Source organism: Ambystoma mexicanum, chromosome 2q, assembly GCF_040938575.1.
Source record: "Ambystoma mexicanum isolate Mex_15411 chromosome 2q, UKY_AmexF1_1, whole genome shotgun sequence".
In the NCBI taxonomy this organism is placed as follows: Eukaryota; Metazoa; Chordata; class Amphibia; order Caudata; family Ambystomatidae; genus Ambystoma; species Ambystoma mexicanum.
In genome coordinates this window covers 197,148,896-197,171,344 of record NC_090924.1, presented here as the reverse complement: position 1 = coordinate 197,171,344, position 22,449 = coordinate 197,148,896, and the positions used below count along the sequence as shown (strand labels likewise).

The 22,449-nt window shown below is 44.9% G+C and overlaps 1 protein-coding gene across 1 annotated transcript in view; it reads left to right on the top strand.

The window, feature by feature from the left end:
• Window positions 1–22,449, top strand: part of NDE1 (nudE neurodevelopment protein 1) — a 225,811-nt gene that overhangs the window by 91,449 nt on the left and 111,913 nt on the right. The window contains exon 4 of the mRNA XM_069647124.1: window positions 16,554–16,702. Within this exon, the coding sequence (XP_069503225.1) occupies window positions 16,554–16,702 (149 nt within the window). The remainder of the gene's footprint in view (window positions 1–16,553; window positions 16,703–22,449) is intronic.

Here is a 22,449-nt window from a genome sequence, read left to right as displayed (position 1 = left end):
TCAGCAAAGTTCCATACAGTATTTTGAAGCCGGAAAAAATGAAGGTAGGGTCTCTTGGTCCAGTAAACGGTTCCAAGTGTTAGGGTACGAGTAAAACTAGCTAACAAATGTGTTCCCAACTTTTGGAGTGATTGTGCAAGCAAGCAATGGCAAAGCGTTAAAGTGCTAGAAAAGTTGTTAAAGTTATCAAACTTTAAATTGAGTTTAGGGTAACTCACCCCCGGTACTCTGAATTTTCATGAGACTTGGCAGGTCGTTTGACGGTTCAAGGTTGCTTTTGGTGCCCCCTGCCCCCAGGTACAGGTGAGTAATTTTGGATGATGGCCGCCGTTGCACGGCGATGCAAAGAGAGTTAGTCGGCCACATGGCCGCCCTGGGGCACTTCTTTGCAGGACCCCGAGCTGACGTCAAGAATGGATGTATCCTCCGCTCCAAGTGTTGAAGCTCCTTAGCAGGACTGCTGGAGTTCTTCCATGGGATGCTGAAGTTGGTCGCTGAGCCTCCTTCCGACGGGTCCAAAGTCTCCACTCGTCTTGTAGCTGGTTTTTTCCAGGATCTCTCTAGAGTGAGTGCACAGGTCCTCTTCCTGTTCAAAAAACCAGGTAGAACAGCATCCTCCACTAGCCAATGACAGATCTGACACACACCGCCACCACATTCCAGACATATTGGGACCAGACAGTCCCAGCCAACTTCCTGGCAGCAAACCCACATATCCCTCCAGTAGCCCGCCAAAAGCCTCTGCTTTCTCAGGCGCTGGAAGTCCATAAAAGGATTTTCCTGACCTCAGGCCAGGAAGAAGGCAAAAAGACAAGATGGCCAAAGGACAAGCAGAAATCCTTGTGGCATGTCCGTGTTTGACTACTAGCCACAGTTCGTAGCCAAACATGGTAAGGCTAAAACGAAATGCACCAGAAAATGGTAAAAGAAAAGTCACTGCTGCCACCAGCTTGTCCATTTAGCACACCTAGAGTAACCAAAAATCCTTTGGGTGTTAGTCTAGGGCAAACTAAAGTGTATCCCATTGTACTGCCTTGTAAAATGCATTGTACAATGATAACAAGTTACCACAAGTGAAAAGTTACTAAAAGTAGTAACAAGACTAAAGATAACCATATTTCACAGTACTGACAGCCTGAAGGACATGTCCGTTTCCCCATAACAGATGAGCAAAAGCCAGTGTAGTGAAGCTTAAGGTTTCGCTGCACTGTAAAAAGAACAGGTCAGATAAAAAATAAAGCTCAACGTTTTGGGGTCTGTAGAAATTGAAGGAAAGGTGCATTAAAGAGGGATCTTTCCTAACAAGATACTACTATTCAAACCCAGATACAAAACTGTACACACTAAAGCAGTTGCGCTTGTTAATACACGCATTACACCAAAGGATTATTCCTGATTCAGTGGATGGGTGGAGGAAGGAAAAACTGCTTCAAAGGGTGGAGGCAAGATCTAGGACGAGTGACGATATCCAGGGGACTTATTATTGGTATGAAGAGTTCGGTTGAGTTCGAAAGCGGTAAAAGTAGGAAGAGGCAAGAGTGAGTGTTAAAATGGTCCGAGTGTCATGGTCATCGGGCCAAGAACACAGACGGGGCCCGGATGGACACAGTCCTGGTGCCTTTGGCGCCAGGCTCATAAATAAGTCGGCAAGAACATTTATTCGGGACAAAAATGCTTTTATTGTGAATATAACGCCTCATTTCGTGTGCAAGGTGCATTTAACATGGCATCTTCCAAAACTAAAGCAGCCCCACGTGTACTCTTGGGTGGGGCTGCTATTATTCGGTTGCCTTGCCCGTGCAGACTGACTAGGTGTGGCAGGCAAGCCAGGCGTAGTGGGCGTGCCCGCGATCACAGCTATATAAGCTGTTCCAATCCACAATGCAGACGCTTCGTGTTATTCTGCACTTCCATGCAGCGTAACTCTCACCGCCGCCTGGGATTAAATTTACCTTGGAAATCCTGCTTCCTGCCTTTATACTTACCACCTGGGGAATCTGCTCTCACCTGTGTGCGTCTTCTTCAAATCTTCCGCAACGCCGACATCATCTTCTTGGCACCGCAGCACTAAGTGCTTTGTCCGCGACCACAGCACCTGCAAGTAAAAGCGAAAGGCAAGGTTCGACATTAAAAAGACATTAAGTATAAGGTTGCGCTCCCACCGCACATTATGCTTTTCGTTAAAGCATCACTCACCTGTTGTCGGACATAGCAGCTTCATCTCTCTTCCTCCCAGCCGCGTTCCACACCTCCACAGCTGCTTCTGGGCTGCAATTCCATCTATTTGGAAGAAAACGGAAGAGAAAATGTTATTCAGGAATTAACAATATTGAGAGCAATAATACAAGACGGAAAGCAAGAAGGGGCAAAGAGAAAACGGAAAGAGGAAAATACAAGAGACCCTATCAATCAAGAGAAGCATAGTCGCAGCTGGACTGGACTATTACTTACCAGGGATCAGTGAAGGAACTAGATCCCATCAACAAGCGCCCCTGCCAGAAGTAGCAGGACTGAGAGCTCACCATCAATAATTAACAGGTGAGCCTTATGGGCCAGTACAGGCCCGCAGAAATCGCACCTTGGGTAGAAGGGTTTGAGAGTTACCATAGTCGCTGATCAGCGCACTCACGTTTTCTCATATCCGCGCAGAAGCGGTGTCACCAATTGTCGCAGTCCACAGCTTATCCGCAGGTGGAGAGATCTGACAGGGATGATCTAATTCCTGGGAGGGCTGCAACTGTGCCTTAACGCCTCGGCCGAGACCAGGGGAGTGTGACTGAGTCAACCAGTATATACCAAAGGCACTTTACTCCTGTTGGAACACTAAGAAGTCCCAGAGTGAGTCTAGTGAGATGGCATTCAAAGTTTAGGTCCTCACCATTAGCTGAAGATGGATCTAGACAATTGGAAGAGTGGCGGGGGGGGGCTAGTGATGGACAGCCGAATATACCACAAAATCTTCAGTAAAAATCCCTCGGCCACCTCTGATATTGGGAGCAATTCAACCATCTGTGACTGTGTAGAGGTTACGCATTGTATCGCAAACTGTTTTAGTGATGTGCACAAATATTGGTCTATTCTGCTTCGTGTTTTGGGGTGCATAGATTTGGTAGGGGAAACATCTGCAGCATACTGACTGTTGCATATCTTTACGATTGGAAAATCTAATTTGACCGCTTTCACAATGCATTCAATGTGTTTTTAAAACCTGCTGCAGAATGCACCATTCCAGATTTCAGCCTAATTCTTCTTTTAAATGTAATCTTGTGTGCAGGTTAGATATGTGTGAAGTTCTGTCCACCTAAAACATGTGGAGTTAACTCTCTGAAAAGGTGCAGATGATGTTGCACCAGCATCCATTGATTATGAACGTTGACCTCATCTGATGTTTAATTATTTATGGAACTGATATTTAATTATGCAGTACAGGGATCCAATTAACCCGCAGCTAGAACTATTTGGTTTGATTAGCTGAACAGACTACTGATGTTAAGCGATTTTCCAAATCCAAACGCATGGTTGGTTCGAAGAGGCCAAGCTAGTGGATAAGCAAAGGTTTTTCACACTAAGAAAACTCTGTGGGTAGTTTAGGCTAAGCAGTAAGGCTTGGACTTGGTTCAACGGTTTGCAGTGTAGGTACAATTAACATCTAGACTGTCAAGTACTAGAGGTGCATATCTTATTTGACATTTATTGTTTGATTGTTAGGCGCTAATACAGCAAGTAAATTCTGTTTCCAAGCACCCACAGAGTAACGGGGAGGGGACATGGGGATGAGAAACCTTAAAATACATAAATATTAAACGCAGTGGGGTGGGGGGAGGTGGGGGCGAGACAAACCTGCTATGCCTTGTGAGTGTTCAGAATGTACAAGTGCAGAAGGGAGGGGGAATGGGGGTAAGTGCTCGGTTGCCTCTGTGTGAGCAACCGGTGACGTGCAATGTAATGTAATGTACATGTGCAGAAGGGAGGGGGAATGGGGGTAAGTGCTGGGTTGCCTCTGTGTGAGCAACAGGTGACGTGCAATGTAAGGTAATTGTGAGCTTCCAGGGTGGAGTTTGTGCCGAGGCAAGTGCTGAGGATAGACAGGAGCTGGGGGCGATTCTGTGTGGGAGGTCGGGGCCCGAGGCTGCATAAGACCCCATGTCACCAAACCAGCAACTGTGATATTAGCAGAGGAGGGAAGGGGGAGGTAAAGAGGAAAGTCTTGAGGAGCTTCCGGAATCAAAGAAAATCCTGCTCAAGTGGGAGGGGAGGCAGAGCCTGCTGATGAAAGCAATCAACCGCCTACCCTCTGTTTAGCGGAGCGCTTTACACGCTGAGTTGGTGTCAGAGGTGCACAGAGATCTAGAGGGGGAATATTTACTAAGGGAGAGTTGCCGATCGTGTGGACCCCAGCCCCAGATGGCCTTGTGGATGATGCAGAGGGATTTACATGTAATCTGTGAAGCAACCGGGAGCCAGCAAAGACTTTTTAGGGCAGGAGAGATACAGTCCCTGGGATTGAGGCCAAGGATGAGTCTTGCTGCCCTATTCTGGATTGGCTTGAGGGGAGAGGTAGATTCAGGAGGAGGCTATTGCAATAGTCTAGCCTAGAGAGAACCAGAGTTCGGGTAACACTGAGCTTCTGGGGGAAGGTTAGAAAAGGTAGAATTCCTTTGAGAAGGAAGAGCTGAAAGTGGGACTTCATGGCGATGTCCTGAGTGTGAGGGAGGGAGGGAGGGAGGGAGGAGTCGAAGATGACCCCAAGGTTTCTGGCTTCAGAAGGAGCTTGGGGAGAGCCCATGGAGGAAGGACAGAGTGAAGGAAGAAGTCTGGAGCAGGGGTCGCAATGGGAAGGGACTCTGTTTTGATGGCATTGAGGCAAAGATCATTGGAGTGCACCAGACCTGTATGGCAGATGAACAGTCAGGGGTGATCGAAGGTGCAAGAGGGTCAGCAGGAAGTTTGAAGTAGAGTTGTCGCTTGCATAACACTGGAAGTTGGGGGAGAAGTGAGATGAGGAGTGCCAACTGAGTAAGGTAGTGCCAGCTGAGTAAGGTAGATGTTAAAGAGCCAAAGTGAGAGGATAGAACCCTGGGGCGCACCACAGATGGAGAATGAAGTAGGAGAGAATGTACCCAGGATGACTTAGCAGGAGAGGTCATTTAGCATTTGTATAGTGCCTACTGCCATTGGTATGGCCATAAAGCAAAGCGCTGTGCGTATGAACACCCTTTGGGGAACCGTGGTCTGAGATGTGGAGGTAGGATTCTAAATGCATGTGCGTTATTTAGCCAGCCCCAAGTGGGAGTAGCTAAGTACGTACTAGCAAACTTAATGTAGACGGCTGGACCAAATGGTTTTTTGTTGTACTCTGCTGCACTGTATTGCATGGGTGAAGTCAAGCAGCGGGTGTATGCGGATAAGTGGCCGTGTCCCGGGAGGGTTAAAGCTATGTTCCATTGTGATGGAGTGCAAGACGTTATAGAGAAGCAAGATTGACACCTAGTTGAAGTGATACCGGACCTCTTATTGTAATCTAAATAAAGTTATACTTTGGTTTGTATGCCATAAGTATTGAGTTGTTTTTATAATTGTTTATATGATCTGTTATAGTACATACTTCCCCAAGATTTACCTTGGCCTACTTGTATTTAAACCCTTTATTTTTACAATACATTGTTTTTCAGTTTTCCTCTGCACTATATGTATGCTACAATTTCTTTGTACCAAGCTACGGCCCTCTCTCCCCCTCCTAAAATGAGCCTTGCTGCTCTGTCCATGCTACCAAAATAATCTCAGACGTTTTTGAAATGCCTCAGATATGGTGTTTATGAAGTCTTGGTAAGTCTTTAGAAAAACTGTCCTAACACTGACTCATCTGGTGTTGATCAGAATGCACTTTACCCCGCACTATAGATGTATACAAAATGTAATATTTATTAGCACATGCAGCAAACATCAATGCCATTGTTATGGAGAATTCTCAGAAATGTGCTAATTTCTTTCTACCTTAGAGACCCCCAGCACTTTTGCTGGACTCTAGGACTTTTGACTTTTAACCTGTAGAGCGAGACCCCTTTTTCCCACTCTCTCGTGTATTTTACTGGCATTTGGACTCTGTTTCTTTTTGGTTGTGGAGTCTGACAAATTCCATAAGCATCATCTTTACATTATGACACGCAACACCTTCTGTGCAGTGGCACAGGGTGCGTCTCTTAGATTTCCCAAAGGTTTAAATCACTTCTAACTGTATAGAACCAGCACACACTATCTTGCAATAGGGTGCTGAAGGGGTACTTAGTATCCCATTTTGTCTAGTTTCTCATATAACATTTTTTATGTTACCCTTTCTACAATTAATGGCTGGTGGCAGTAGTTTACTTTTGGCTACCATTGGGAGTTTTTACCGCGGGCTGCGTTCACAGCTGCAGTAAAGCACCCATGGGTGCCCATTTTGTCAAAATGGCCTGGTCGTCTTTGTTCGCCATTTCTTGCTGGAAAGGATCTTCTTGAGATTTACTCTGAGCACCAAACCAGGTTTGGTCCCTTTGTTCGTTTTTGTCTTTGTCGTTATTCACGAGTGAAGCCCGCCTCTGGCTCCAGTGTGTCTGGCAGGGGCAGGAAGTGAGGGAAGCTCCCTGTGCTTAATCCCCTTGATTACAGGAATGTACCCAAAGGTGATTGTCCGGCTGGATGTCCGGCAAGGACAGCCACCCTGACAGGTAGGCTGGAATGAATGTGATTAACCCATATAAAAGGCAAAGCTTTTTGACTTGGAAGAGACACCTGCTGCAACTCCTGGACTGTTGGTTTGCCCGGTGAAGCCCTGCTGCTGTGCTGAAGCTCAGAATTGGCCTTGACTAGAGAAGCCCTGCAAGGATGACTTCTCCCCTTGAGTTGGTGGGACCAATGCACTCCAAAGTGAACTCGTTTGGACATCCTCTCGGAGCTGGCTGTACTTTGGCTGCTGAAACCGAAGTGCCAGGGAGAGGAAAACTAAACTGAGTGCATCACTTTCAAGACAGACCAGAGTTGCTGGAAGATCCCCCAGACTCCAAGTAAGCAGGAATGACAAAGCATGAGCCACCTCAACAGAGTGCTCGACCCCAGATGCGAGGAAAGTCTAGAGTGCTAGCCGTGAGACCATGGTGGTGCTCTTTGCTAAGACGCGCGGAGCTGAAATCGCAAAGTGCAGCTGAATAGAATATGTCCTTTTCTGTCACTGACCGTCCCATTGTGTTGCAGGAGTCCCCAGAAGTCCTCCCTCTTGTCCCCATGACTGACGCACAGGAACAAAAACATCTGCAGAGCCACACAAACCGAAGCCAGTTGGAACCATTTCCTCTAAGCAACGGTACTGTACAGTCTAAGAGAACTTACCTCTTGTTGTAACCTTACTTGATCTCAGTTGAGACTTGTCTTGGTAGCTTCTGTAGAGTTGCTTGCATCTTCTACCCCTCACAAGCCTCCCAGCTTGTGGCCCTACATTGATTTTACTTTTCCTACAAATGACTTCTAAAACATTGTGCAAGACTTTTACTTACCTGCAAGAAGTGCTTCAGGTCACCTAGACTTTTGCCCAATTGACATTGGGTGGCCTGGATCCCTGAATGACTCTTCTCTCCTCTGCTTGTGGTGTTTTACCTTCCCTGTAGGAAAGGGTTAATTTACTGTGCATTGGGGGGTTCAAAAGTACTTACCTGCTTCGGAATTTGTGTGATCTCTCGTTTTATTCTGAAACCTCTTTTCTGGAACTCATCTCAGTATTGCTCTAAATGTACCAGTGATATATTAATGTCCACTGTCCTAGCTATTTAAGTCATCTGAGGGTGTAGGAGGTGTGTGTGCCATGCCAAATGGGTACTTGCTGAGAAATGTGTACTTTGTAGTGCATTTATGTGTGACTATTATATTTCCCCTTCTGAAGAGGGCTTATTCAAACTGACTGTTAAATGTAATTAATAATTGTTTAATATAAAACCCTTGAGCGTAAGTGTTTGTTTGGATACTTGTCACTGTGAATCTCTGTGCAACTCCCCTACTGCTCACATTGACCCCTCTTGAGATAATTCTGGCTGCTCAGGCACACTACCAACCTATGTAGTAAAGACGTATGCCAAAGGTTGGGTTCCTATTGACAGGAGGCTAAGGTTGTTGTAGTGCACCCAAAGGGTACTGCTCCAAATCTTGCCTAACACTGGTGGCAGGCGGTGAGGATTTATTGCATAGTTGTTACACTAAGTATTTTCTTTGCTTTTGTTCAACTAAAAACTTCACAAGGCTAAGCTCCACTAGAACAGCAATTGTAACATGCCAAATATGGATAACATCAGTCAGGAAGCCCTGATCATTTTAACAGTATATCAACTGAAAGAAATGTGTAAAGTCAGGAATCTCCCTGTTAAAGGAAAGAAAAATGAATTGATTGCAAGATTATTGAATCATCAAAGTTTGGGACGCAGACCTTGTCGCACCTACCAATCCAGGAAATGTGGAAGTTGATAATGAGGCTGATAATTCAGAGTCTAACTCTAATGTCTTAGAGTCAGAGGAGGGAGAAGAGTCCCAGCAAGGGAGCCCTTCTATGCCCCAGCCTTCCCTTTTGCCTCAAGCTTTAGCCACTGGGACCCCACAAGGTCGATCACTAAGTCCAGAATATGTGTCTCTTGAGAAAATGTTCTTCAATTGGAATATTAAAGGTTACGAGCCCAAGCGGAAGCCAAACATCAGGACATCAAACTCGGGGAATTGGAAATGCAACATGCTCTTGAAATGAAAAGATTCTCTTGAAAATGTTTCCCTCCCAGAGTCCTCTTGGTCTTCCAGTACAAAGAGGCCTCGCCTACCCAGAGAAGCAGTGAGTATATATGATGTGAAATTTGATATTTTGGATTGGTTGGGTGCTTTTGAATACAATCATGGGATTCAGGGTCTCACAGGGAAGGAGTTGATTCGTTGGCTTTTTTTCCAGGCTCCCCCAGGTTGCAACTGATGCTGTAATGGAGGTGGGGGAACTTGAGAGATTGGAGTCTGCGAATGTGAAGCTGGATTTGGGAAGACTCCTTCAAGATCTTGCTCCGACCTCCAAATAGAAACCAGACACTAAGAAATCAAAATTCAGAGGAACGGCCTTCTCCATTCTCATAGCGACTATGGAAGTCCTCCTAACATGAAGGAAACGGCTGAAAACCTATCCTTGCCAGGATAAATACAGGTGAACACCTATGATACCTACGTAGAGGCCACTTCAACCGATATAATGCCTAAACCCCACAGAGAATCTGCACACCTATGCAAAGGTGAAAGCCCTACAATAAGGCAACCGTGTAGGGTAAGATTTTCATATTGGTGATGATGATATGATAGTTTATTTGTATAGCGCCTATACGCAATGTGTTTCAAAGCGCTTCAAGGAGGGAGGGGACATAGGAAAAATACAATTACATTCAGCAAAAGTCCTTGAAACAATACAGAATGTGAAAATAACTATCATAATAGGCCTGTCGACATTTCTGATAGTGCAAGTGCATAGAACACGTAAGACAAGAGGTGAAGGAAAGGAAGGAAAACAGAGCAAGCAGTAACATTACTAAGTCTGACGACAATTTACGCAGTGCAGGTGGTAACAAGAGGCAGGGTGGGAGGGGGGGCAAGTGGAAGGCGGGGGGAAGGAGAACAAGACACGCTACTGAGCAAAAAGTCAATGACAAATTGAAAAGTAGGGGAGGGGGGAGAGGGAGAACAAAAAGGGGGGGGGACAGACAAGCTGCTATCAAGAGTCACGGAACAGATGATAGGAGATGATGCATCTTCCAGACCAGCGTCAACCCCAGAACATTTTGCTTGGACTTGGCAAGTATGTTCCCTTGATCCTAGATGAAGGGGAATCTTGTTCACCCCTCCCCAACCCCCCCACGGAGTCTTTTACTTTTTTATTTTATTTTATGGGTGACCTTTTTATGTCTCCATAGTGTATGGTTGAAGTTATAGTTTCCTACAACATTTGGGCTTAGGCTGGGTTGCCCCTTTGGGCTCCCCTGTTAATTTCTCGTTAGTGTACTTGGGTGAATTACTGGTGGCAGTGGACATACTTTACTTACTTTTGTGTTTAATATTACACCAGGCTGTCAAAACAGCCACTATAATTCACAGAAGGGTGTCTTCTGAGGTGCCTGAGCGAAAACGGTTCCCTCCTGATTGGACTACTAACCGCCCCTTTCTCTAAACTGCAGGACCATTTTTGCAGAGGCTTTGTTGTGTCCTGTATATCTGTCCGATTTTGGTAGCTGAAGACCCACTGGCGCTGAATCTGAAGAGGAAGATGGAGAAGACTGCTGTAGTTGATTCCAGTGACCGGAGGTGCCTGTTGTGTAATCGGAGCCTGTTCTGACCCTTCCTTCCATGTGCCCTGGGAGTCCCAAGGATGACTACTCTGACCCGTGGACTGGTGGGACCAACCAATCTTGAAGACTTTCATTTCGAGCCATCTCACGACGAGCTGCGACCTGCCTGGGCTCCAAACCGCCAATACCCTGGGACCGCAAGACGGAGTGCTGTGGAATGTCCTCCGAAGTACGATTCTCGCTGAAACTTTGGTTGGCTCCTGCTGGACCGCCACAAGCAAGAATCCACTGTTGGGGAGAATTCTCAAAAATGTGCTAATTCCCTTCACATTGGAGACCCCCCAGCAACTTTGCTTCATTTTGAGGACTTGATTTGTTTACCTGGAGAGAGTGTGAACCTTTTTCCCACTGTCTCATGTATTTTGATGTGTTTTACCTCTGTGTTTTCTTTGGTTATGGAGTCTAAACAGCTCCAAAGGCATCATCTTTTCATTTGTGTCACAGAGCATCCTTTCAGGCTTTCCCAAGGTTTAAATACCTTGTCTGAGATAAATGGTTTCCCAGAGTAAGTAAAGTGAAATTGACTTTACTAGACGTTTAAATTCCTAGACCCAGCACACACCCTATCTTACAATAGAGTGCTGGAGGGGTTACTTCGTGTCCCCTGTGTCTAGGTACTCCTGTAGCAGTCAAATGGTACCCTTTCCTCTCAGAATGGCTGGTTGCTGTGGTTTGACAACGAACTACCATGATTTTTCCTGACCACAAACTATTCGTAGCTCCGGTAACTTTAAATCGCGGGGGGGCCATGTTTTTAAAGATGGTGTCTGTGCCCCTCTGTAAATATAACAAAAAAAAAACAGGTCCCGGTCTTCTTCTTTTTTCACCATTTTTTTTTGTTGGTGGAAAGATCCTTCTAGAGTTTGTCTCTGCACGCCAAACCTAGTTTGGTCTCTTTGTTCATTTTGACTTTGGCGGCTTCAAGAGTGAAGACCGCCTCTGTCGCCTGAGTATCTGGGGTGAGCAGGAAGTGAGGGAGGTGCCTGACACTCACTGTGCTTAGTCTGATAGGAGACCCAAATGCACTCTGTGGCGATTTGCTGGCTGACTGTCTGGCAAGGACAGCCGCCCTGCTGGTTGAGTGACCGCTAGGCTGGAATGAATGGGAGAGAACTGAATAAAAGGCAAGTCTCTTGGCTTGGAAGGCAGGGTCGACCACTGGAAGCAAAGAACCGAAGATGTACTTGAAGAGGACGGCTGCTGCAACTCCTGGACCATTGGTTTGCCCGGTGAAGCCCTGCTGCAGGTCCGAATCGCCAAGTTCATCTCGACAGAGAAGCCCTGCAAGGACGACTTCTCCCTTTGAGTTGGTGGGACCAATCAACTCGACAGTAAGCCACCTGGATACCTATCTCGTAGCGGGTTGCATTTTTATCAGAGTGCTGCAGGAAACCATACAACCGGGGAGAGGGACACCAGCTTGTGTGTGTTGCTTACAGCCACCGGAATTGAAATATTGCCAGTTGTGAGCTTTGTGACCAGCAGGGGAGTTGCTAGGTCTGGAAAAGACCCAGGGCTAAGCTGATGTCGGTACTGTTGGGTCTGGGGGCTAGCTGGTCTTTTGGCTGTAGCTCCTGAGATTCTATCCGGGGCAACAACCAAAAGATCAGGGGCTATAGCACCCTTGGGCCCCCCCTAGCAAAGCCCCTGGGGACCAGTCACAGTGCAGGAGTCTCCAGACGTCCTCACTCTTGTACCCACGACTGAGGCACAGGAACAGCGAGATATGCAGGAACTGCCAGGAACAGAATTAATCAGCTGCATTTTTTTCTTCATTTTAAGGTACTGTGAAATCAGACTGAAAGTACTTGCCTCTCGCGGTGAAAGTACTTGAAACTTTCGCAACTCGCAGGCCTAATCAGCTTGTGACCCAACATATGATTCTTCCTTTCACAAGCTACTTCTGAGAACTTGTGCAGAGACTTTTCCGTTGAACTACCAGAACCGCTTTATCCTATCCAAGACTTTAGCCCATTGACTTTGGCCTAGCCTATTAAACTGAATTGACTCTTCTGGTGAACTCAAAATATCTACACTGTCTTACCTTTTTATGTTCTAATAACCTTTTGCCTTTTACTCTTCTAGAAAAGTATTCTGAAATAGTACTGAAGTATGTGCGTTTTATATAATTGCCGCCTTCTTATGAATGTTTTATAACTGACAGATACATTCATTTGTATTTATCAAAGAAACCCTGAGTGTAAGAGTTTATTTGAACACCTGTGATTGTAGACCTCTGTGTAACATCATTACTGTTCATATTCCCCTCTTGAGATAAGCCTGGCTGCTCAGCCCGCTACCAAAACTGTGTAGTTCACTATAAGGTTTGTTTGCTTACATCTGTAGTCATAGTTGTGTGTAGTGTTCCCAAAGGGTACTGCATGCAAATTTTGGCTAACATCCACTCCTTGAAGTCACCTTACCAGAGTGCTGGCCTGAGATGGTGAGGCGAATCCATTCTGCGACAGCCGTTCTTCATCTGGTACCTTGATAAGGCCAGAGCTGTGAAAAACACTGAAGAATCCGTTGTTTGACTTTTCGTTTGACTGCTGGCGTCCACGAGTAGTCTTCGAAAAGAAGTAACAAAGGCTATACAACCATCAGTCGTGAGACAAAGAGTAGGTAATGAGCAATATCAACTCTTGCGAGCTCCGCATAAGGCAAACCAACTATTTGGGCAGAAATAAACAATCTGAGGGACCTCGACGCGTGAGGGATTTTTGGTACACTACATGTCACGTTAGGGATAGTGTTGCAGTCATACCATTTGCTGAACGCTGGAACGCATCGAAGGAGCCTTCTACAAAGTCACTGAACCCTTTCTACTAACTCTGAATTCTGTACTTAATTGTTGGATAAGAAATCCTCAAACTGTGTCTTTCTGGCAGCCGAGCCTCTTCCTGACCTGCCTTTTGAACACTAGAGTCCCCTTCTCTCTGAGATCATTCATGCCTTAGAATAGGTAAGGACTTTAAGAGATTAGTGCTGTGACTAGAAAATAGAAGTACCTAGTTGTAAAAGTGTTGGTGTGTAACTTTTAATTCCTGAAGCCGAAGAAGTTACAGAATAAGTTACAAAGTGTCAGTAAGTTCTTACTTGCCTTTTAGTTGCTTATTGCCCCTCTGAACATGTATAAAAGTATTTACTTTTTAAATTGTGTTCCACTATTCTAGAAAGTAACTAAGTTGGTATTTCTTTATTATTCCTGAAACTGATCAAGTGCAAAAGTCTACCAATAGGGTTTACTCACCTTGAATAGCTGCTGCCATTCTAAAAGTGGAACATTGGAGTTTGCTTACCCCGAACTGCTTATTGCCTTTCCAGAACAGTCTTGCAGAGTTCTCACTTATCCTAGAGTCGCATTCTGCCCCTCTGAAAAGTATAATGCAGTATTTACTTAGCTTTGAATTGTGTTCCACTATTCTAAAAAGTAATGTTAGTTTAACTGTATCCATTCTGTGGAAGAATAGGTTACATATGTTTCAAAGTGCATACCTGTTGGGTGTAAATGAATCCACTCTGAAATTGAATAACTTATGCAATTTGCCAGGTGTACTTGTAACATTGTTGGTATAACTATAGTATTCCCAAAACAGAATAACTAGCTTATTGCCATTAGGGTCTGCTTACCTTGAAATTACATACTGTCATTCTAAAAGTATACTAATGTAGTTTTACTCTTCATAAATGTCATATTGCCATTCTAAATGCGTACCCCTAGGTTTTACTCACCTTGAACTGCATACTGCTCCTCTAAAGGTTTATACTTTGGTTTGCATACAATACGTATAGTCTTGGTTTTTATAATTGTGTTTATAAATGATAATGTTACTTCACTTTCCAGAGAATTCTCTTTGCCTGTCAATATAAGAATACACCATTATTTTTACAATGCAACAGTTTATTTGTACCAAACTTCAGATCGATCTCCCGCCTAAAATAAGCCTGGCTGATCTGTCATTACTACCAGTTTCTCTGATGGTACAGCCTTATACTAAGAGTTGGAGTTTCTGTATTGTAGTTTTTTTTATAAAGCCCCTGGGTGGACTTTAGAAAAACTGCCCTAACAACCACTTAAACAAAGTGGGCGAGCTGGACAACTCTCATTGTGTATTACCATCCCAGTATGGAAGAAGGACCAAGAAAAAACATTCATACGAGAAATGGCGATAAAAGAAAGGAGCCACCATGTTTGGAACAAAGGTGACCCTCCTGTGCATAGCCACGTCCACTTTCGCCAACCATTTGGTTGTTACTGTAACTGAAATGTTAAAGGAGCGAACAGAAAAGGGATACTATGTAAACTCACAGCACTCCACATAAGGTGGTGTGTGCGGATCTCTCAAAAGGAAAAGCTAAGGAGAACAGTAGGTTAAGAATCTAACCTTGAGAACAGTAGTACTTAACGGATATAAATAATATAAAAAGGAGAGCCCAAAGGGCTGCACAGAGGGTTCTGCAAAAGTGAAAAACTGGTGCCTTTTTAAAAAGTATGGCGGAAAGCATGACTCCATAAAGTAAAACACGAAGAATGGGGTTACCATGATCAGATGTAGAAAGAATGAATGACGGGGGTGGGGGATGGGGGGGAGAACTCTTCTCATTCAGGAGAAAAAGAAAAGGGTCCAGAAGTCAAGCAAAAAAGTGCTAAACCTATCACTGATCTCCCTAACAAGCCCCCATTCCACCTATTGTGATGTATTCCTGGGGTTCCTTGTCACGGCTACCACTTGGAAAGCCTGCTGAGCTTGAGGGAAATCACGAACCAGACCAAAGTTAGGAAGATGCACCTAAAGACTTTGACCAAAGTGCTTATGGAAAATCTTCCAAACGAGGAACCTCTCTGAGATATGGGAAACAGATTCTCCAAGTATGCTTTGATTTCAGAGCCTACCCATTTCCTTTTGCATGGGGTCTTTGTGACTTTCTCAACCCCTAACCTGGTACATAACTGTTTAGTACTCCTATAGAACATTGAGACTTTAGGTAGGGAAGGACAGATGTATCTTAAGGTAATTGCCTTACACTTATAAGGCAAATGGTTTTTTATTGTGTAACCTTTTTCTTTACACTATGGTTTGGAATTCTTGGTTAGGTTTACTGGGCATCTTTGGCTTTGCAAATGGCTATTGTGTATAGGTTGCATCAAGGCTCTAGGGATGCCCTGGTGGTACTGCCTTTTGCCAGGCTCTTTCAAGTGGCATGGCTCCCTGTTTGATGGACGAGTGAAAGATTTGTCATTTTGGTTTTTTGTGCGGGGGGCGGCTATTTTGTGGAGTTCGTAGGTGATGGTGTTGTAATAGTTGAATATGGAGAGATGTGATGAAGGAAGGTGGTGTAATGGGTGGTGTTAGACCGCCTCTAATGTTTGATTTGTCCGGTTTGCGGGGTATGCCTCAAATGTGGAAGATTTTTGTGTACTGGCAGCGTTGGTGAACATGATCGCATGGCCAGACCATGTCACCCAAATTAGACTTTGCATAGAGATGTGATATTTTGTTTTTAAAAAAGAAAGTTTATCTGGATTGACATTAGAAGGTCAAGGGTGTTGTCAGCTGTTTGTGGGAGTAGTTGATGTGTTTGGTGAGGTCATTTGGTAGTGAGGATACAGGTGAGGATATGGTTTAGTATGGGGTGGTTCCCTGCGTGTGTACTACCTGGGTTAAAATCGCCAAGGTTGATGTCGTTGCAGCAGGGAGTAGTGATTGTCACAACAATCGTGGAAGTTGGGGCTCTGTGTAAATGAGGGGTGTGTTGAAGAGAAGCAGGCTGTGGAATAGGTCAAAGGTCTATTGGAGTACGTTCAGAAAGTTGATGTACCATAATTTACAAGTCACTGTTTAGTAACCTAGTACTAATGGAACAACAAACAAATGTTTGTAATGGAAAAGTACATTTCCCTAACTTTTCAGTGAAATTGCGACTGTACATCACACAATTGAAAATGTTAATCTATTTAATTTGTACAGGTCTTCCTCCTTACTGTTTGTTGTTTGTCCCTAAAAACAGTTTAAGCTTTTTTTAATCTCCTATCTGCCCCCTTTTCTTAGTCCATACTATCGTTAAGACCAGCTTCTTACGTTGTTAGTGGTTTTATGACTCTCGACCACTCTCTTCCACCAGTAGTTTTTTCAGATTTCACATCTGCTTTTTAATTGATATTAGGAAAAATTTGAAGCCCAGCATTCTGAAAGCTACATGCAGCTTTCTGCTCTAGAACATGATCTGGCACAAACGACAGCAATTAAGGACCACCTTCAGAAGTATATCCGTGAATTGGAGCAGTCCAATGATGACTTGGAAAGAGCCAAAAGGTATGTGGTTGTTTTGACAGTCCTGTAATCTCTTCTGCAAGTGGAACCAGCATCAGAGAAGTCTTGTTGGGCTGAAGGTATGTGTTTACAGAAAAGTCAAAGCACGATCATTTGCAAAGTAATTGGTACATGAACCGTTTTGCATGGGGTGTATGAGCTTCAAACAGAAGTTGAGGTGTCTAGGGCCATTTCTTGAAGTTTTATTTTGTTTAAACTGCTATATTACGAAGTGGCAATGCCACTAAACAAAACATTCATTTCTCAATTTATTTGCTATGTTAAACGAGGGTGAATTAAAATGATACCATTAACATATGTAGTGCAGCATATTGGCATTTTACTTAACTGGTCAATAAAGCCCATTGATAAGTCTGTTACCACATGCCACTTCACACTTCCAAGAATATATTTGGTGATGGAAGCGTGGAGTGGGCAGTTGCGATGCAAACAAGTTGCTATCGTTTTTATATCTGATTTATAAATGCCACTTTCTTAGTAATTTGCCATAATTGCTACTGGGCACACCCATTAGACATTTGAATTATTCCACAGATTACATTTAATTGGCATGTATGACATATGATTGGTTATTTATAACTCGCTTAATACCCAGAGGTTTCAAAGCGTGGACCCGGGATTGAACCTGAAGTGCTCTGTCGTCTTGCTTCCATGGTGGGCACGTGGCCCCTGAGCTATCCTCCCGAGACTGTATCTGACATGTGTCTGATGTGATGTATCCCAAGCATTAGTGATGGTACATGCGCAGGTGCCAGCCACAGATCTCTTCGGTTGTACAGTTCCTTTTAGAATCTGATTTAAAACCATAATGCTATGCTTCAGGGTTACTATGGTCCCATATGCTACTAACCACAATCCCTCAAGATACAGGCCCATGATTGGCAGAGCAGAGCTCCTTCTAGCGTGGCCGATCTTATCAGCTCAGCCCTCAAATATTAACTTCACTGATTGTTCAGATGGATTTTCAAAATCAAACCTGGGGGCCGGGGGAGGGTTTACGGGGCTGACCTATTATGGTGAAAAGGAAAGACACGAAGGCCTAGCCAAACCCAATCAGAGTAGATCGCAGAGCAGTAAGACTTGAACTTTGGATAGGGTGCAAAGGGTCTACGGGTGCAAGCAGTCCACAGATAGCAACATGAATAATTCTAGTTAGACGGACTAGTACAAAAATATACAATGATTTTTTTGGGGCTTTAAAATGCCCACGAAGCAATTAAACCTCTAGGGAAATATTGTTCCACACTTACTATAAAATGTATGCATACATTCACCCTTAGTAGAAGATGTAATGTACGTTTCGAAAGCAGTGCACCACATGCTCTGATGTATCAAACAAATTAGGATCACTATAGAGCAACATTAAATTGAACCCTAAGATGGAATTGCGGCCATCAGTTTCAAGGTTTATCAGCTAGGTTACTAGGTGGTGTGGCGATGCCAGTGGTTGCAACTCAGGAGAAAAGTTATGAGGTGGGGGTGGGGGGGCGAGTGGGTACTAGTGGGGGGGACGGGGTGTTAGAGAGATTTCAGTATTCCAGTTTGTGTAATACCCTCCTAGTGAAACCCCACAGCACTTTTTACTCGACTTTTTCTTTCCATCCTGAATGAGGGGAACCTCCGCCCCCCCCCCCCATTCCCTCCCTCATTCATTCTCATTTGCTCTGACTTTTGGTACCCTGTTCTGTGTGTTCCTCTTTTTATGGAGTCTGCTTTCCTCCATAGCTCTTTAAAGGCATCTATGTTTAACTTTGTGCAGTGTCGCTGGGAAACCTTTGGGTTCTCCTTTGAGATTCTTTCACTATCCTTAACAACTGCTGCTCTTAAGGGGTAGAGGGGTACATTGTATCCTTCCTAAAACTTTATCCTATGAGAGATGAGCACACACACACACAATATTATGTGAAGGGTTAACGGGATATGTAGTATCCCCCTTCTCTCTGCATCTGTGACTTTTTAGTCTATGACAGTTCTACAGTTATGGCTGGTGGCAGTGGATGTGTTCTACCAACTTGCTATTTTTACTGCAGGCTGCATTTGCAGTCTTGGTTGTGCACAATAGTCAACTATTTTTTAACATGGAGGTTCCTTTCTTTTTTCGCTATTTCTCGTGTGGTGTCCTTTGTTAGCCCTTCTTCTACCAGTCTCTGTGTGGGTCTGTCTGTGTGCCTGTCCTTTGGCGGGAACCCTTTAGTGTCCCGCGCAGGCACCGGTGTGCCTGGGGGGGGGAGCAGTTTTTTGCTCACCCTTTGCCTGCCCAAGTGTCTGAATGGAACTACTTCCCACTGGGGAACTGGCTGTCATGATTGGACAGCCGCACGCCCCTTTCTGTAAAATGCTGAGAGTTTGCAGAGGAGTGAGTGGGGAAATCGAATATAAGGTGAGGTTCCTGAGTTAGAAGGCAAGTCGTCCACAAACCGAGATCAGAAGCTGGAGATGAACAGACTCCTTCAGACCCTTCCGGTAACCGTGAAGCGACCACTGCTGTCCTGACCCAGTTTCTTATCGACAGACGAGCTCCAAAGAGGATGACTCCTTCCCTTTGGCTGGTGGGACCAACTAGCCTCAAGACAAACTACAAATCGAACAATCGCCTTGGCAAGGATGAATCCGTCCAGAACCTTGAGCTCCAGTTGGATATCCAGAAGCTCATGGTATACCACGTAAATCTACCTGCCTCTACTCTCCGCCCTCTGCAACTAATCTAGAACAGGACTGCGAGACATGTCTTTGGCCTCAAGCCCTGGGATCGTATCTCTCCAGCTCTGAAATCTCTCCAGCTCTGAAGTATCTCCATTGCCTCCCAGTGGATGCAAGGATTACATTCAAAACCCTCTGCATTGTACACAAGGCTTTCTGGGGCCTGGGTCCAAAATACCTTCAGCTATCACTCCGCAAATACTTCCTCTCTCGAGCTCTTCGCTCCTCTACCTCTAACTCCCTCAGGATCAGTAGTTTTTCAAAGAAACTAGCTGGGGGTAGGTCTGTCTTCGGCTGTGGCCTCCCTCTGGAACAGCCTCCATGCCACCCTAAAACTTCAGCAGAACCATCTCCTGTTCCGGAAGCACCTCAAGACCTTCCTCTTTTCTTCTTCCTTCACTCCCCCTCTCCCTTGCTAATCTGTTCTCTCTTGGCACCATGCAACTTGCCACCCTCCTGCTCACCCCGGGCCACCCCTTGCACTGGGGTCTGCATCTGTACCCATACAGCCCCCCTTTTTCTTCCTGCACTTATCAGACCTAACCTGTCTGCTGCCTTAAACGTAGCCATTGCAAATTGTTGGCTGAAATACCACCGTTTGTTGCCTTTATTTATTTATCTGTTTCTCCTCTGCTTCTCCTCTGCTTCTCCTCTGCTTCTCCTCTGCTTCGCGCTTTCCACTTCTACCCCCGCCCATGCACTTTTCCCCTCCCCCTCGCACTTGCGCGTTCTCAATGTCTCTGGGCCTAGTAAGATCGCTGTTTTGTTCTCCCCTGTTCCCCTCCCTTGCCTTGTCGCGCTCTGAAACACTTGTGTATGAGCGCGATAGAAATAAAATATTAATATCAATGTCCAGAGGCACAATCCCACTCACCGAAGTACCCTCACGAGAGTGCAGGACTTAATCGACTGGGTAAAAACTGTCCTTTGTTGGAGCTGATAAAAAGGAACCAGAAACCGCAGATCGACGAAGATTGAAGAAATCGTTGCCAAGGGTCCTCTCTTGCGACTGCTACTGTGACATCCCATTCGGAGTCCTTCTTTTTGTCACCAGAGCGAGGAATCAGTAGACCGGGTCCGTCACTGCTGTACAGGAGAGAATCTAGGTAGGTTTTCCTCATTCTAACTGTTAGTCAATATTGTATGTAGTAACCCTCTGGGTGACTACACCAGCCTTGTCCTCTTGGTAATAGGTAACCCACCTATTGGTATAGGTCTGTACTACACAAGTTGGTAGAGTGACTGAGCAGCCAGACTTATCTCGAGGGGTAAATGTGAGCTGTAGAGATGTAACACTGAGATTCACAATTACACGTATTGTACTCAAGGTTTTCTCGTAAAATAATAATGTATTTAATGGTCAGTTTTAAATGAGCCGTCTTTAGAAAGGGCAATATGTAACAATAAAAATACACTTCACAACACTTCCTCTGTTTTGATCAGCAAGTAGATGCCCGTTTGGGGGGGAACACACACACACGCACGCACGCACGCACGCACGCTCGCTCACTTCTGGAAGCGAAGTAAAAAGTCTTGCACAATGTTATTGAGAGTTTAGTAGAAAAAGAAATCACTGTTCTGCCACAAGCTGGGAGGCTTATTGAGGGCAAAGCTGCAAGCAACTCTGCAGAAGCCAGCAAATGCAAGTCTCAACTGAGAGCAAGCAAGCTACCCAACATCTTGGTTCACAGTACCTTAGGGCTGAAGAAATTGGTTCCTGCTGGCTCCTTTTCCTGTTGTAGTATGGCAGATCTTGTTGTTCCTGGACCTCAGTCGTGGGGACAAGAGGCAGGACGTCTGGGGACTCCTGCACTGCGATTCGGAGATTGGCGGCAGCAATGGGCAAAGTTCAGATCCGTGCACTACGTGGTTTTAGCTTCTCGCAAATATCACCACCGTGGTTCTTGGACATATAGTGGGCTTTCCTTGCTTCTGGGGTCCAGCACTCTGTTGTAGCTCAGGCTTAGTCAACTCTGCTTCGAGGGAGACAGGAGGATCTTCCTGGAGCTCGGGTCCGGCTTAAAAATGATGCACCTGTCCCTGGCACTTGGTTCCTGCAGCAGCAATGGAAGTGCAGCCAGCAAAGAGAGGATTTTCATGTGAGTTTGTCTTGGGGTCGATTGGTCCCACCAACCCAAGGGGAGAGAAGTCGTCCTTTGCAGGGCTTCTCTAGTCGAGGCGATTTTGGAGCTTCGGTACTTCAGCAGGGCTTCCATGGGCACCCATGGGTGCTAAACTGCAAACGCAGCCCACGGTAAAAACACACAATGGTAGGAAAAAGTTAACCGCTGCCACCAGCCATTAATTGTGGAAAGGGTAACATATAAAAATGTTACATGAGGAATTAGATAATGGGGATACTAAGTAACCCCTACAGCACTCTATATAAGATAGTGTCTGCTGGGTCTTCAAAGTTACAAAAGGTGAGTAAAGTCAATTTCACTTTACTGCTCTTGGAAACAGTAGTTTAACCAAGAGAAGGTATTTAAACCTTTGAGACATCTGAAAGACTTCCCTGTGCCACTGCACTGAAGGCGCTGTGTGTCACAATTTAAAAAGATGCCTATGGCATTTGTCAGACTCCAAAACCAAAAGAAAGTGTTCAGATCAAAGAAAAATACATGAGAGAGTGGGAAAAAGGGCTCACTCTCTACAGGATAAAAATTAAAAGTCCTGAAGTCCAGCAAAAGAGCTTGGGCCTCTAAGGTAGAAGGGAATTGGCGCATTTCTGAGAATTCTCCCTAACCACCTCTTGGTATAGGTCTGTACTACACAAGTTGATAGTGTGACTGAGCAGCCAGTCCCATCTCAAGAGGGGTAAATATGAGCTGTAGAGCTGTACAGATGAAATCTGTCAATACAAATAACCAAGTAACATGCTCAAGGTTTCAGTTCTAAATGGTTATTTATTTATTTAACATCAGTTGTAATAAAGCATTCTTTAAAAGGGCAATTGTTTTAACAGTTCAAGCAAACTTTGGAATTACTTTTCAGAATCGATCAAGCTGGTGAATACCCTTTTGGATATG